At 36.4% G+C, this 15,187-nt stretch overlaps 1 protein-coding gene across 8 annotated transcripts in view; it reads right to left on the bottom strand.

Annotated features, from left to right (window-relative positions):
- Positions 1-15,187, bottom strand: part of UTRN (utrophin) — a 446,319-nt gene that overhangs the window by 20,032 nt on the left and 411,100 nt on the right. For all 8 annotated transcript variants that reach the window (XM_059700586.1, XM_059700589.1, XM_059700588.1 and 5 more), the window contains 4 exons: positions 7,986-8,122; positions 2,504-2,542; positions 2,214-2,279; positions 845-910 (listed from right to left, as the gene is read on the bottom strand). In XM_059700586.1, coding sequence (XP_059556569.1) covers positions 845-910; positions 2,214-2,279; positions 2,504-2,542; positions 7,986-8,122 — 308 coding nt within the window. The remainder of the gene's footprint in view (positions 1-844; positions 911-2,213; positions 2,280-2,503; positions 2,543-7,985; positions 8,123-15,187) is intronic.

The raw sequence follows: 15,187 nt of genomic DNA, 5'->3' as shown, positions 1-15,187 counted from the left end.
AAACTAGATTTTAAATATTGACAGGGAAAATTTCTATATTAGAGTACCTAAGGTGGTTCAACTTGGCTCTCTCGATGGTTCTTTTTAGTATAACACATCTAAGTACTATATTCTACAATGTTCTTTACAGCTTCCCATTAGATCCAAATGGCAATGAACCTGAGTAAGTCAGGTAAACTTGACACTACTGAAATCCTTTAGACATCATTCAGAATTAAAAAGGTCAATTGCACGGGGTGGGGGAAGAAAAAGTTCCAAAAGCACAATGATACCTAACAATGTCAAATAAAATATCTGCCTAGAAAGGTTTATAAGAAGTATTCTAAAGTCAGTCAGGCGCTTCTTAGTTGCTAATCAAATATTGGCAGAAGAGGTAACACTTTTCAATGAATGGTGGGGAGTATACGTATGTCCAAGTGCATGTGGGCCACGGTTGTTAAATGGCAGGGATTACGGAGGAAATGTGAGCAGAAGGATGATGATTGTACAGATGGGCCCAGATTCTGTGGAATTACATTTGTTAAAGTAACAAGAAATAGCATACAAGTAGAATGACTATCTGCACCTGCATTAATTAATAAAACAATCTGTTTTTCGTGAAGAAGATTAGCTGCCAAATGTAGGATTTTTTCATTAATTCATTAATTTATATGAAAGTAAATAAATATATCCAATTTATACCACCATGGCTTGAAAGTATAAAATCTATGCAGACATATTTGTAACCACACATCAATTTTGATTGGGATCAAAATCCAGAGCCTCGATCAGTGTAGATTATTTCCGCCAATCATAGTACAAGAACTAGCCCACCCGGGCAGCACTGATTTCATGATTTACTTACACACTTCCTGTGGTAGAGCTGCTATCGGTGAGGAAAGACCCATTGCTCCTTTCCATTTGGGCCAGTCTGAAAAAAGAAAATAAGGAGGTTAGGCAAGGTAACCACATGGGGCATAGTCCACTGGAGATATAACCCCAGTCATTTTAAACTGTCATAAAGTCAAAATACAGAAAAGCCCAAATATCCTAACAAGATTGTGACATTAAAACATCTAACGTTGAGTTACATTTCTATCATCACTGACTTAAGGCCTATAGGCCTTTATCTTATACCATGTTCTACAGTCTTCTAATTGACTTAGCCTCCTACTTAACCTCCCAGACCCTCAAGTCCATCTTCATTCTCACACAAATCTATGTTCCGTTCATGTTTCAAGATTCTCGCCGAAACCGGTTTGGCTCAGTGGATAGAGCGTCGGCCTGCGGACTGAAAGGTCCCGGGTTCGATTCCGGTCAAGGGCATGTACCTGGGTTGCGGGCACGTCCCCAGTGGGAGATGTGCAGGAGGCGGCTGATCGATGTTTCTCTCTCATTATGTTTCTAACTGTCTATCTCTCTCCCTTCCTCTCTGTAAAAAATCAATAAAATATATTAAAAAAAAAAAGATTCTCCATGACTCCTTGTTACCTCAGAACATCATCCAACTCCCTTAGCAAGTGGGCCCTACTTTATTGGACCTCAGCTTCTGTTCATCCACGCTCCTTCTTGACCCTTTCTCTACCTGCAGTTCTTTGAACAAGCCATGTTCTTTCCCAGCTCAGCGCTTTTGAGAATGTTTTTCCATTAGTTCAATCCTGGCTTTTCCCAGAAATTCTATTTGGCTAAGACCCAGTTCAAATGTTACTATGTTTATGATGCTTGAATTAACCTTTTTAGGCATAGCTAGTTACTAGCACTGTAGACACCTAGTATACCTGTTTTCTGAAAGTTTCTGCATACCATCAAGACCAGTCTGTTCTTTATATTTTGAGGGGGGACTTTAAAATAAACCCCTGGAATAAAACATTAGCATATAGTAATTACATATTGTAACTCATACGTGCACCATCTCCTGAGAACACTTTCAATCCCCACTTTCATTCAACTACACTGGGTTACATTGTCTAAGTCCTGCTTGTGCAGTGTTTGATTCTCATGAGCTCAATAATCATATGCTACCGAGTTACTCTTATAGAATGTGTAGCAGGTATTTGGTAAAGTGCAAATTACAACATGGAAGATGAGAGCCTGGATTATAAATATAATAGAATCATGGCTCCTACAAAACAATATTCCTTAAGTCAAGGCACATTAAAGATATCGGATTAATACAGACATAGATCCATTCTGGGAGGCAGTGTAGCAGAGGGCTGCTATCAAAAGTTTCTTACCGTGTGGCATACTGTTCTATTCTTGAATGGGTATCATCATGAAACAGCTGAGGAGACTGTGAAGAGCTATAAAGGAAGATGCAAATAAACAGTTTTATACCCACCTATTGATAGATGTTCCTATTAGAAATGTTAGCTTAGTTAAATAATAAATTTGCCATGCAAAGAAACCACTAGGATTGTTACCAAGAGGCAGAACGATCATTTTAGGATGAGAGTTTAGTAATCACCCCCATGCTAACAAACTGATCAGAAGAGCCTCCTTCGCATATGGAGCCGTAAATACTCACTCATAATGCTCGGGCCACATACTGATGAGTGTGATAGGACTGCAGAGAGGGGAGAGGGAGACAAAAGGCACAGAACAAACACTTTAAAACAAGTTAAGACAAAAGCTCTGGGAGGTGAGGGTGGGGAACATTCTCAATTGTCTTCCTCTGCTCTCTTAGGTTTCACCATTGAGAAATCAAGTCACAGAAGTCATTGTCAATTCTAGAGAAGATGCTGATATTTAAGAGCCTGTGGGGCCTTTTTACAGACATTTACAGGTATTTGTTCCAGGACAGAAAACACATCTTTAAATATTCTTATTGGGAAAAAAGAGACCGAATGCTCCAAAATAGCTCAAACTTATAAACAAATTTTAAAGATAATATTCCATAATATACTGAGGAAAGGTGCAATCACATTTTTGTTTACCTTTCTGACCAAGTTGATCAGAAAGGTAAAGTTAAATACCAAAGACTATATTATATGCATTGATGGTAGAGTTGCAATAAAATAAGACTTTTTTGATTTTGTGTCTAAATTTAAATGTAAACATTCAAATCCAAGCATACACCAAGTATCTGAACCTCACAGATACATTTTAAAAAGATGTAAAGTCGATATCTCTGTAACCCAGATAGCTCCCTCACATCCCACCAAAAATTTCACATTGTCAATAAAAGTGAAAATAACTTTTTTTAGATCATAATATACTTTTTTCCTATAAAATTTTATCCAGAAGTTCAATCTATAAAACTGATAAAACAAACTTGTTCTGCTTGAAGCAGGGCTTGAGTCTGGAGTGAGATCATTCAATATTACTCCTGGCCTTGGGGGTCGCCTCCAACCTCACAGCACTGCCTAGAAATCCCCAAGTCTCCATGAACTACGTTTTGAAAACAACTGATGCTAATTAAAAACTAGCTCAAACCCTAACTTTTTTTTTTGTGAGAGAGGGGAGGTACTACTGGTGAATGTGGATATTTAAAAGTCTGAAATAAAGACAATCACTTCTCTATTTAATTCAATAAAGTCTCCTAGAAAAGCCAGTGCTGACTGAAACAAAGAAGGGAAGTTGAAATTATTTCAGTTCTACTTGATTCTCCTTTACCTATCATACATACATGCTTAAGAAAAAGTTAATGATCTTATCTCCTATTGGGAGGCACAAGTTGATGTCTAAATAGCAAAGACCAAAAAGGGATGGAAGGTCATCTTATTGGGATAAAAAACTAAGACACTTTGGACCTACTTTCAAAAACAGGCATTTATCCAGGCTGTGTTTGTCAGATGATCTATACTGTAAGTAGACTTAATTATCCATGCATCAAACAGATACAAGAACAATGAAACAATACCGTACTATTCAATAGCCTTTTTGCATCACTACGTTTCATTAACTCGGAACTAGGGATGTTAAACGTCAGGTGAAAGGACTGCTCTGTACGTTCCAAAAAGCTGTAACTGCTTGAGAGATCATTTCTAGAATTCAAGGGCATCACAACATTTACTGTGAACTTTAAACACAGAATGAAACATATTTTTTTTAAAAAAATCTTAATTGAACTTGGAAAGGCTTTTAAAACTGCTTGGCTGGTTCTTGTGAAGTTAATTCAGTGTGCACAAAAGTGGTTCATTGAACTAAGATAAGAATGGCAGAGGCAGAGAGCAGAACTGAAGAGTTTCTCAAAAGAATGTGTTTTTTTTTATATGTTGAGAGATTTTCTAAGAAAAGAAATAAAGATTAAAAAAATGAAACTTAATGCTTCATTGACTTCAAAGTATTTTGATTGGTAGGAAAAAAACACACACCCTTAAGTGATAAGCTTTCTCCTTTAATTCTGGAAGAAAAAAAAAAGGCAATATTCTCAGTGAGTAGTTAGAATCTATGATTAAAGGGGGTTAAAAATAAGATCGATCTGTGTGTTAGCCTAGATTTACTAAAGCTCTCCCTGCTTTCAGAGCAGTGGCTGAACAGGTTGGTCTGATTAATCACACACTAATACGCAAGGAATCCGACTCTACTAAATATACTTACTAGTATATGAAATATAACCCAGATTTTCTTTGAAGAACTTTGTGGCTCTTTTAGTGCATTTAATTCTGAACAGACTACTTCTGCTTCCAGTCTTTTGCTTTGTTAAATCCATTGGTCCTTCAATGGCTCCTGACTGCTCTCAGGATAAACTCCAAAAACCCTGGCATGGCTTACAAGGCCCTTCATTTTCTGGTTCCTGCTTCTTTCTCCACTCTCATTTCTTGCCACTATTCCCAGCTTCCCATCCCAGTTTCGAAAACAATCTTGACTCCAGGCCTTTGAAAATGTTTCCCTTGCCTGGAAACTCTCCCTTTCCTCCTCCCACACCAAACACTGAATGTTTGGCCCTTCCATCACTCAGGTCTCAGTGTAGTTGTCACTTCTCCAAGGCCAGTGCTCCCACAACCATAATTACACTTCCTATGACTTGCTTCTCGCTACAGTAAGAATTTAATAACCCATGCAATTTATCTATTCCACCTTAGCCAATATCAGGGACAGGTGTCTACATTAATTCTTTAAAATGTAGGAAACCCAACCTAACTTTTTACCCAATAATTCTCTCACAATTCTCAAATTATTTTTGGCACTATTTTAACTTGTTTCTCGGGTTTTTATTCAATGGTAACTTTTTAATCAAGCTCTACTCATTTATTTTGATTGATGTTTTGAGAAATCTTGCAAAATTATAAAATTAATTAAATACCTAAGCATGGGTTTATTTACCTTCTTTTAGTAATAACTCCTTTTTTCCATAAATCCCCTCCACACATGCAAGTATAATTACTGGATAGCGGATAAGATTACATTTTGCGGTGATAAAAGAGAATGTAGAAGAAAATTCTAATCAGCTTCATAAATAACTTCCACACATTTACCACTTCGCTGGTTTTTCTCCAATGTTCTCCTCCCACAAATAGGAGAATAAACGAAATCAAACTTTTTACTACCCACTCACATAAATTGTTAGAACAGAAGATTAAGTGGCCTTGTACTAGAGAGGGCTCAGCAGAAAAATGAACTACAGCAAGTACAAGAACACGTTTCAGGATTAAAAAAAAAAAATCTACCCACTCTAAACAGTAGCTCATAAATCTTTTTCAAAATGCATCTTGTGACATCTGATTTAATCTTATACGCCTTTTCTTTCTCTTGTTTTCCGCTCACTGAAAATGCTGGTAAATTTATGTTAGATGAAATGAAACATTTTCAGAGTTACAGCCAAAAATCCTAGCACAAAATTATTGGCAAGCTTTTCTGTTCTTTTTTTACTTTAACCAAGTCACTCAGAATAGAATGATGGATGCCAATGATTATTTTGACACTGAAAGGCAAATTATCAAAACTGCTTAAAAGGACTATAAAAGATCTATTCGTCTGCATGACTCACAGGAAGTATATAGATACTTGAGGCACAAAATGCCAATAACATATCAAAAGAGTGAAAAGCACATTGCCAGTTCAAACCTATCAAGTATCCCATAAAAAAAGCACTGTCATAATTCTATGCTTCAAGCAGCTACTCCACAGGTTAGTTAGATCTGATGCTAAGAGTAGTAAAATTTTGTCTTTATCCTGAAGTGTTCAGCCCAGTTACACTATATGTTAGATACTGAAATAAATAAGAATGTATTGTCAGACAACCTGATGAGAAAAAGGACAAAAATATATCCACAAAACAAAGAGAGGACCAAAATCTACCTTTTCTATGGATTTAAGTATTTGAACATCTCTCCTTGAACTATAATTGCTTTTATTAAAATCTGTCCTAAAGTAGTGTGGAAAAAATGACTTGGAGGCATGTATATTAATTGTACACAGTTTGATATCAAGCAAAGGTACCAAAAAGTTTGATTTTTTTCATATGCTTTAAATGTGTACATGACACTTTTTGAGTTATTTATATATACAGCTGCATTATATTTCTTTCTATATGTACACCCATAATATTACCTACAGCAGCAAAAAGACATCCACTATGCTTTGGCTGTGGTCTTTTTTCTACTTCTTAGCAGTTTCACAAATTTTAAAAAATACATTTGCACATAAATGTATGTATAGAGCTTTATATGGAAAAAAATTCAGACCAAAAACAGTCTATCCCTCTATTTTGACATCTTTGAGACATGCAGTGTCATAATATACTGGACCATTACTGTTCTCAGATTATGTCTCCATGAGTTTTGAAGGTTAAAGAAAGTTTGAGTTCACAAAAATTGTACCTGGAACACTTTTAATACTGCTCTACTGTATAATGTAAAGAACCCCCCACTTCACACTTCTGAGCTTGTTTTATAGTCATTTGAGAGGGCATCTTTCTGTAACAAGAACCTAACTATTCCTTACGAGTAGGAACCCTGATGATAATTAGCAATTAAGGTTAATTTTCCCCAAGATTCAAGCACACACGAAAATATTTGCTTTGACAGGTATATTTAAGCTGATATTCTAACGATTCAAAGATTTAAATCATATCTATTTTTGATCTTTATATATAATTATTTAGTAATTTAAAATTACTTCTTACATTTGTTCTGGCTCATTTTCAAAATTCTTCTTTTTATTTCAGGTTATAAGTTATAATTTTTCTTTGCTTTAAAATCCAATAGTAATTTTGTTACCTTGAAACTTTATTTCATTTATGCTTGTATACACAAATTATAAAATTTAAAGAAGTTGTGTCTATCTCATGTACTATATGCTTATTTTTAAAATATGATTTTATTGATTTCAAAGAGGAAAGGAGAGGGAGAGAGAGATAGAAACATCAATGATGAGAGAGAATCATTGATCTTCCTCCTGCATGCCCCCTACTCGGGATCAAGTCTACAACCTGGGCCCTTGACTGGAATCACACCCGGGACCCTTCAGTCCGCAGGCTGATGCTCTATCCACTGAGCCAAACCAGCTAGGGCTATATCATGTACTCTACAAAGCTATTTCATTTTCCTGTCATGTTCAAGACAAAAGAAATTAGAAATGTAATGTTAGATTTTGATGAGATTTTAGTATAGGTAGATATCTGAAGCAAGATAAGTATTAATAAATTTATATTAAAAGTATATAAAATAAGTGTGAAACGCACTATAAGAAATAGTAAAACATTCCCGAAAAAGGGAAAATGGAAAATAAATAAAATAATTAAAGAATATACACTATTACAACTTGCTTTAAGTGTTTTGAAGAGGAAAAGAGATAACCAATGCAAAGATTAACACATTCACACATATTTGTAAAGTATAGGAACAAGTGCACAATGGAACCCAAAATTTTAGCTGTGACACTGTCAAAAGCAAACAGTAAAAATTTATGTTGTAAAGACTGATTCTAAGTTTAATTGACCTCCTTTAAAATGGAACAGTTTACCAAAACACAAACAGTTTTTGGTATCAAACAATTTCTTTTGTGTCCCTAACATAATAAATGACACTATCAGATATAAGTACATACATTAAAATTAAACTTACGTCTCTAAGTTGTCACCTTCAAGAACAGTCTGAACAGGCAGGTAGCCAAGTCGAGGATGCTTGGCAAAGTATTTCTTTGATCTGAACTTATTCTTCAGCACCTTTGTGAAGTCGCGTACATCTTCCCCAGATGTTGTCTATGAGGTTGAAAAAATTACACATCTCTCATTAAAATGGAAGAAGATAACTTTCTACAATACATAGACCAGATGTAAATTAATGCAATTAAATGACAATAGTTTCAGTAGCTTTATGTATTTTTTGGAATAACACACAATGTTATGAAAGCACATAGTAATCAGGACTCATCATTAAATATACCCAGCAATTAGTTTATAATTTTTAAAATTTCTTATTGAAAATAAAACATAGCTAGCTTATTTGCCCAATATTTTACAAATTAGGCCAAAAAGTAAGATTAGTTTTGGGAATTTTATTGCCTGATTCCCATCCGTAAAAAAGTTGCAGTTTATTATTAAACATTTAGGGATGATGAAGTATGATGGATATTATATGGTTTTAACTAAGGTGCAGAAATGAGGTTGAGCTATACTGACTGCACACATGCTAGTATATACTGTAGTCGGAAAAAGGAGGCAGCAGTAATAAGAGACCAAGAGCAGCATCATACTTCTACTCTATATTGTAAAAAGTACTATACTATATTTCCAATCCAAAGTTTCTTTGTCCTTTCCCAATCATATGAACATAAATAACTTTGACATGAAATAAATTTTTATTCAGTATTTGACACTCTTATCACCAATTCTAGTTTTTATTTGTAATACGTCATACAGACATCAACTTCATTCAGTCCTTCTGAAGATGTATTTAAAATGTTTACATTATCTGCACAGAAGTAAATTATAGCCTTGGCTGTCTGACTCCTGATTGGCTGTCCAATCTATAACTAGTTAGACCTCACTCTAATCTCTTTACAAAACAGAACCAGATAACTTTTCTATAATAATAAACTGAGTGCTAAATACACTGCCCTACCTGCTGCCTCCCTCCCTTTTCTTGCACCCTCTCCAGTCTATCGTTTCCTTCATGACAAGCATTTCCAGGATTCATACTGTGACACTACCAAAACTATTTTGCAAGCAGAAGCTTAAAAATATATAATTATTTATTAAAACAACTAAATTCTGGGTCAACACTAATGTAGTTGTATTACTTCCTATCTGCCCCTATTCTACCTAAATATGTCTCTTTCTAGTAAACTGTTAAGGGGACTTTTGACTCTCTAGGTTTACAGAGCAGGGAGAAAACTTGAATAAGTCCAGGTTATTCCTAATCTAAAATTCAGCAATTTTCACTTTATTGAAAAGAAAAGAAGTATAGTGAGGACAGTCTGCAGAATCACTAGGCCTTACCATCAGATCCACAATGTCAAATCTCTTCCTGAGTAATTCTGAGAATAAACTATGTAATACCCTGTCATTCTCTGGATTTAGATCCTAAATGTGAGTAAGTGTAGAAAAGAAGCCATTACGAAAAGAAATGCAAAGGTCTTTGTAAAGAAAAAAGAGTTGCTATAAGAAATGATGGTATTAAGATTTAACCAGGCAGGACAGGACAGGAGAAATAAGCAGAATATAGTTGGAAGTAAAAGAGTTTTTAGAGGAGAAAGCCTGGGAGGATATTTCACCTACCCTGAAGGGCATTTAGGTCTTTTACAATGGTTAAGACAACTGCAGATCATTAAGTTTATGAATATATTTACCCTGAATGTTTTGGTAAAAAAAAATAAAATAAAATAAAGGGAAAAAAGCTTTTCATGATAGAAATGCAAAAATAAGGCCCCGTGCAAGGATAAGCATTTATGACCCAATTTATGTCTATGTCTGATCTTAACGTATTGTTAATATACAGGGAAATAATAAAGTAATGTGCTCCAGCTTTTACTTGGGCCATCTCCATTGGCAGCATAAAAGTTTTCATCTCTTAGGCCAGTGTTTTTGAAGCCATATCCAGGTTTTCAACTAACTCATGAGTGGGGGAAGTGGGGAAGAAAAGACCACATGCGCACTGTACCAGGCTGCTTTGCCAGTCTGGCTCAGCCAGGGCAGTGTACAATACAGTGTTTTTTTAGTATATTCACATAACTGTGTAAATATTATCACTATGGAATTCCAGAACATTCTCATCACCCTGAAAGAAAACCTACACTCATTTGCAGTCATTCCCTCTCACGTACTGTCTCCTCCTCTCAGCCCCTTGGCAACCACTAATCTACTTTTTCTTTCTATGTATTTGCACATTCTGGATATTTCTTATAAATGGAATCATACATTGCCGAAACCGGTTTGGCTCAGTGGATAGAGCGTCGGCCTGCGGATTGAGGGGTCCCAGGTTCGATTCCGGTCATGGGCATGTACCTGGGTTGCGGGCACATCCCCGGTAGGAGATGTGCAGGAGGCAGCTGATCGATGTTTCTCTCTCATCGATGTTTCTAACTCTCTATCTCTCTCTCTTCCTCTATGTAAAAAATCAATAAAATATATTTAAAAAATAAATAAATAAATGGAATCATACAATATGTAGTTTTTTTTTAATGACTGGCTTATTTCATTGGCATAATGTTCTTCTAGCTTATCTATATTTGGGATTCAACATGAACTCCTCCTGCTTGGGAAAAACATAATTCAAAAGTGCAAGTCCAATTCCACATGATACACTTTTTAGCTAAATATATTTAGGGCATAGAAGAACAAAGCAAAATCACCAATCAACAAATAAACAACACCTACCTGCCTCCCAAAAAGTTGCAGCAGGGGCTGGAATTAAATTTGAGTTTCTGATATAAGGCTCAAATTTAATATTTGGAAAAAGTGAGTTCATTCTTATACAGAAATGGCACATTTTTTTTATTTCATCAATTTCCATATCAAGGAAAAAAAAAGTACCACCAACATTTGTAACCTAAAGGCACTAAATGCACTGCCATAAACTTTATGCAATATTAAAAGAAAAAGCAAAAAGTAATTCATCCCACAGGAACTAGATATTATATTCAGTTCAGCAGAATGTAATTCTTTAGTTGGAATAAAGCCAAGAAAATGAATTAAATCTATTTTCTCACCAAAAAAATTAAAAGACATTTATACATATTTGGCCACATTTTCTATGTAATGACAATTCCTACTACTTCTCTGTTTTAAGTGCTCGAGCAATAATTTGGTAAAAATGAAAAAGAGGACCACCCACTTGTAACGAACATAAATAATCAAACTTAACTCTGTCTTCACGCTAGGTATAATACTTTTTTATTTATATTATGATATGAAGATGAAATTGAAAGGACCCTCCATTACTACATAAATTACCCAATTCTTCAAATTATCTTTGCACTTCTTGAAAGACTAGGTTTTCATTTGTTGCTATAAATGAAAAGGAGAACAGAAGACTTTGCAGCTCTCATGAGATGAAATGAGGGTAGCATATTGGCACAGAACCCTGAACCTTACAAAGAGCCTTCCTTCAATCTCTTTTTTCCATCAAGGGCAGTGAGATCTTCATCACGTTTGTGACCCAAAAGGAAACCGACACTAAGGCTTTGGGGGATTCAGACTTACAAGGTCGGTGAGGAGAAAGCTGCTCTTGCAAACCCAGGTCTTTTCACCATATGTCACTTCTACAAAACTGAAACAGTTTTAAGTCTTGTAAGAGGAAAAAACCCATATAGCCATTGACTAGAAGATTTATGATTACATTCTAAATTTCCCCTTCATTTTAAATAAGTATTGCTAAGAAACCCTGTGGTTGGTTTTTGCAAAATTTACATGGAAATGTCCAATCTACAACTAAATAGGCCTCACTATGTAGAGAAAGGAGAGAAGTGCAAATTTCTAACTCTTTGAACATCCAGAGACAACTACTGGTAAGTGTTTGTGACCGGGCCTTCCTTTTTCCGGGCCTTCCCCGCTACTTCCGGTCCCGCCCCTCGGTAGCTGGGGTGCAGGCCAGGAACAGCAGGAGCCAAGGTGGCGGCCAACAGCACATCCCTGGGGCTCATAGACCAGTTCCACAAAGAGGAAGTTCAGCTTCACCTCAGCGGTATGAGGAAGCTGTTTACCACAGTCGCAGCCCTCGGGTGGCAAGGGCTTACAGCTTATTTTAAAACTAGAGGCCCAGTGCACAAAATTCATGCGGGGGGGGGGGGTTCCCTCAGCCCAGCCTGCATCCTCTCCAATCTGGGACCCCTCAGGGGATGTCTGACTGCTGGTTTAGGCCCAATCCCAGGGACATCCCTTTCACAATCCTGGACTGCTGGCTCCTAGTTGCTCACCTGCCGGTCTGCCTGGTCACTCCTGACTGTCCCCCAATGCGGGCCTGCTCGCCTCTCACTGTCTCTGCGTGCCGGCCTGGTTGCTCCTAACTGCCCCCCCCCCAAGCCTGCTCACTCCTTACTGCCCCCCAGCTGGCCTGGTTGCCCCTAACTGCCCCCCTCTGCCGGCCTGGTAACCCCTAACTGTCCCCTGCACTGGCCTAGTCGCCCCTCACTACCCCCCTGCCAGCCTAATTGCCCCCAACGCCCCCCCTCCCCCCCCCGCTGGCCTGGTTGCCCTACGCAGCCTGCTTATTCACTCATTTGGTCATCCCTCACTAAGCCCCCTGCTGGCCTGGTTGTAGGCAGCCATCTTGTGAGGGTGTGAGGGTTAATTTGCATATTATCTCTTTATTATATAGGATAGTACGTTATTGTCTTGACCTGTTCAGTGAGCACTTCTTCCTGTCATGCTGTATTTGTAGTGAGATTATTTTGTTCTCTTCTTTTTATAATTGCCTTACGTGAGATTTGATTATGAACCTTTTTCTTGCTCAATGTTTTTCTGAAATGAATTTTCCTAAACTTTTAGAATGATGAGAAGTTCAGGAAAGCTTTTCTGACTCCACAGAATTGCTCCCTTTCTGTGTAACTACTTTACAAATGGGACAGAAATGGCAAAGGTGAAAGAGACTGAAAAAAACCAAAGCCATTGCCCTCTCCATCTTTCCCAAATCCTTCCGCAGTGATTTTTAGCACAGAAGGAAGAATATGCCCAACAAAGAGTGTTCCTCGAATGGTCATTTTTGGAAAATTAATGACGGTGAGTCATTGTGAAAATGTTTTAGAATTAAGCTACACACACAAGTGGGCATGTGAACACTGGAAATTAGACTTCCCTCCACTATGCTGCCATTATTTTTTTTAAAAAATATATTTTATGGATTTTTTACAGTGAGGAAGGGAGAGGGATAGAGAGTCAGAAACATCGATGAGAAAGAAACATCGGTCAGCTGCCTCCTGCATACCCCTTACTGGGGATGTGCCCGCAACCAAGGTACATGCCCTTGACCGGAATCAAACCCGAGACCCTTGAGTCCACAGGCCGACGCTCTATCCACCTAGCCACACTGGTTAGGGCTATGCTGCCATTATGTAACAGTGAGATGGTAATGAAATTTATTTAGATAATGATAAGTAATTAGTTCTCGACTTATTTCCCACAAACTAATACAAATGAATGAATAAAATATTTAAAAAGTGTTGCTGAATCAGAAAAACTACCCTGTGGTAAGTCTGTCCATGTAACTCTCTACCAAAACCCTAAAACTCCTGTGTGTAAACTGGCATCTAATGATTTTTTCTTGAATTCTATTTTGCCAACCAAGGTTGGGAATATTTTCAGTTTTCCTCCATTTTATTCCTTGATTAAGTACAAATATAGCCATTATATAGAGCAAAATTTAGTCTATCTTTTGCTTGTGTTTGTATATCTCCATATAAATGCATGTGTCTTAGTCTATATCCCTGTTCATATTTGAAACTGTATATTCTTATCATAAATGCTGGCACCTATTCACTATTGAACTTCAAAAATATTGACATAGGACTTTTCTTTCTCATCAATGCAAATCACAAGGAGCAATAATGCTAAGGTGAAGAAAAATCTACACTTAAAAAATGCTATCCATCACAGTCGGACAGCCAAGTAGATTGTTAAATTGATTGTTTTACTACTTCAACTCAAAAAACTCCCTTCACCAAACATACACACACAAAAAAATAAATAAATAAAGGGGAGGGGGAACTACAATGATGCCAATTAAACTAATGGCCAAAATTTCTCATTACTTAGCACTTTAAGCAAAAACACCCAAAAGAACTACAAAAAAGAAACAAAACCGCATTGATTTTAAATCTTCCCCCAATTGTTTTGTTCAACTTGTAACTTAGGATGGGCAGTAGTATCTCATTCCTAAACAAATACTCCTAATGTTATATTTTTAACTGTTAACTACAAATATGAATAAGTTATGTACAGAGGAAAACAAAGAAGGATAAAGAGGAAAATCAGGGTTGTATAAGATGACAGTCATTTAGCAGATGAGTAGGATAATGAAACATTATAATTTGGATCATGCTTAAGTGCAGAAATCATTGGTGAATAGCACTCTCTTTAGCAAGACTTATTAAATATAGAAGTCAGTAGTCCTAAGTGGTATATGCATACTACTAAGGAGTACATTTCATTATCACAGAACTTATTTTAAAGACATTCCAGTCATTTTTAAAAATTGCAAAACAACTTCTCAGTTTTGAATTAAGTTTCATTGATTTTTAACAAGTTCAAATTCAGACATAGTAAATTCCATGGACAGTATGAAATCATTAGGATAAGCTCAGAGCCTTTTTCAAGTTCTAATGGAAAAATATAAAACCAAAAAATTAGCATTAATTAACAGAATCACCAAGGCGTCAAAAATAAGTGAGGTAATAAGTCAAAGTAAAATGGATTTGGGCCAAACCTCTCCTTAACAGCTAACGACATACTCTAAATGAACTTAACTTATTGGGAAAACAGTATAAAGTGGGCATGAGCTGAAAAACCACTTCTGGATGCTGAGGTCCGAGAAACAGCAATGATGCTGCATTTTTAGCATATTGGTAAACATCTCAAGTCTCATCTGAAGCAGCAAGACTGCCAAAAACAAACTATACTAACTCAGTGTAGAGCTTTCCAAAGGATGAATCAGCATTTTCTTAACATTTGATTTTTATAGCCTTATGATACATTGATGCTAGCAGGGGTGGACAGAGTGGACAACACAACTATTTCTAATTTTTCTTTGTTTTTTGTTTGTTTTTTCTCAACAACATATAGGTTTATGTTTTTTTAAAGATGTGATTTTACTTTACACTTAAAAAAAAATTT

Source organism: Myotis daubentonii, chromosome 6 (genome assembly GCF_963259705.1).
Source record: "Myotis daubentonii chromosome 6, mMyoDau2.1, whole genome shotgun sequence".
Classification (NCBI taxonomy): Eukaryota; Metazoa; Chordata; class Mammalia; order Chiroptera; family Vespertilionidae; genus Myotis; species Myotis daubentonii.
The sequence above is the reverse complement of the archived record's forward strand: the minus strand, read 5'-3'. Positions and strand labels throughout refer to the sequence as shown.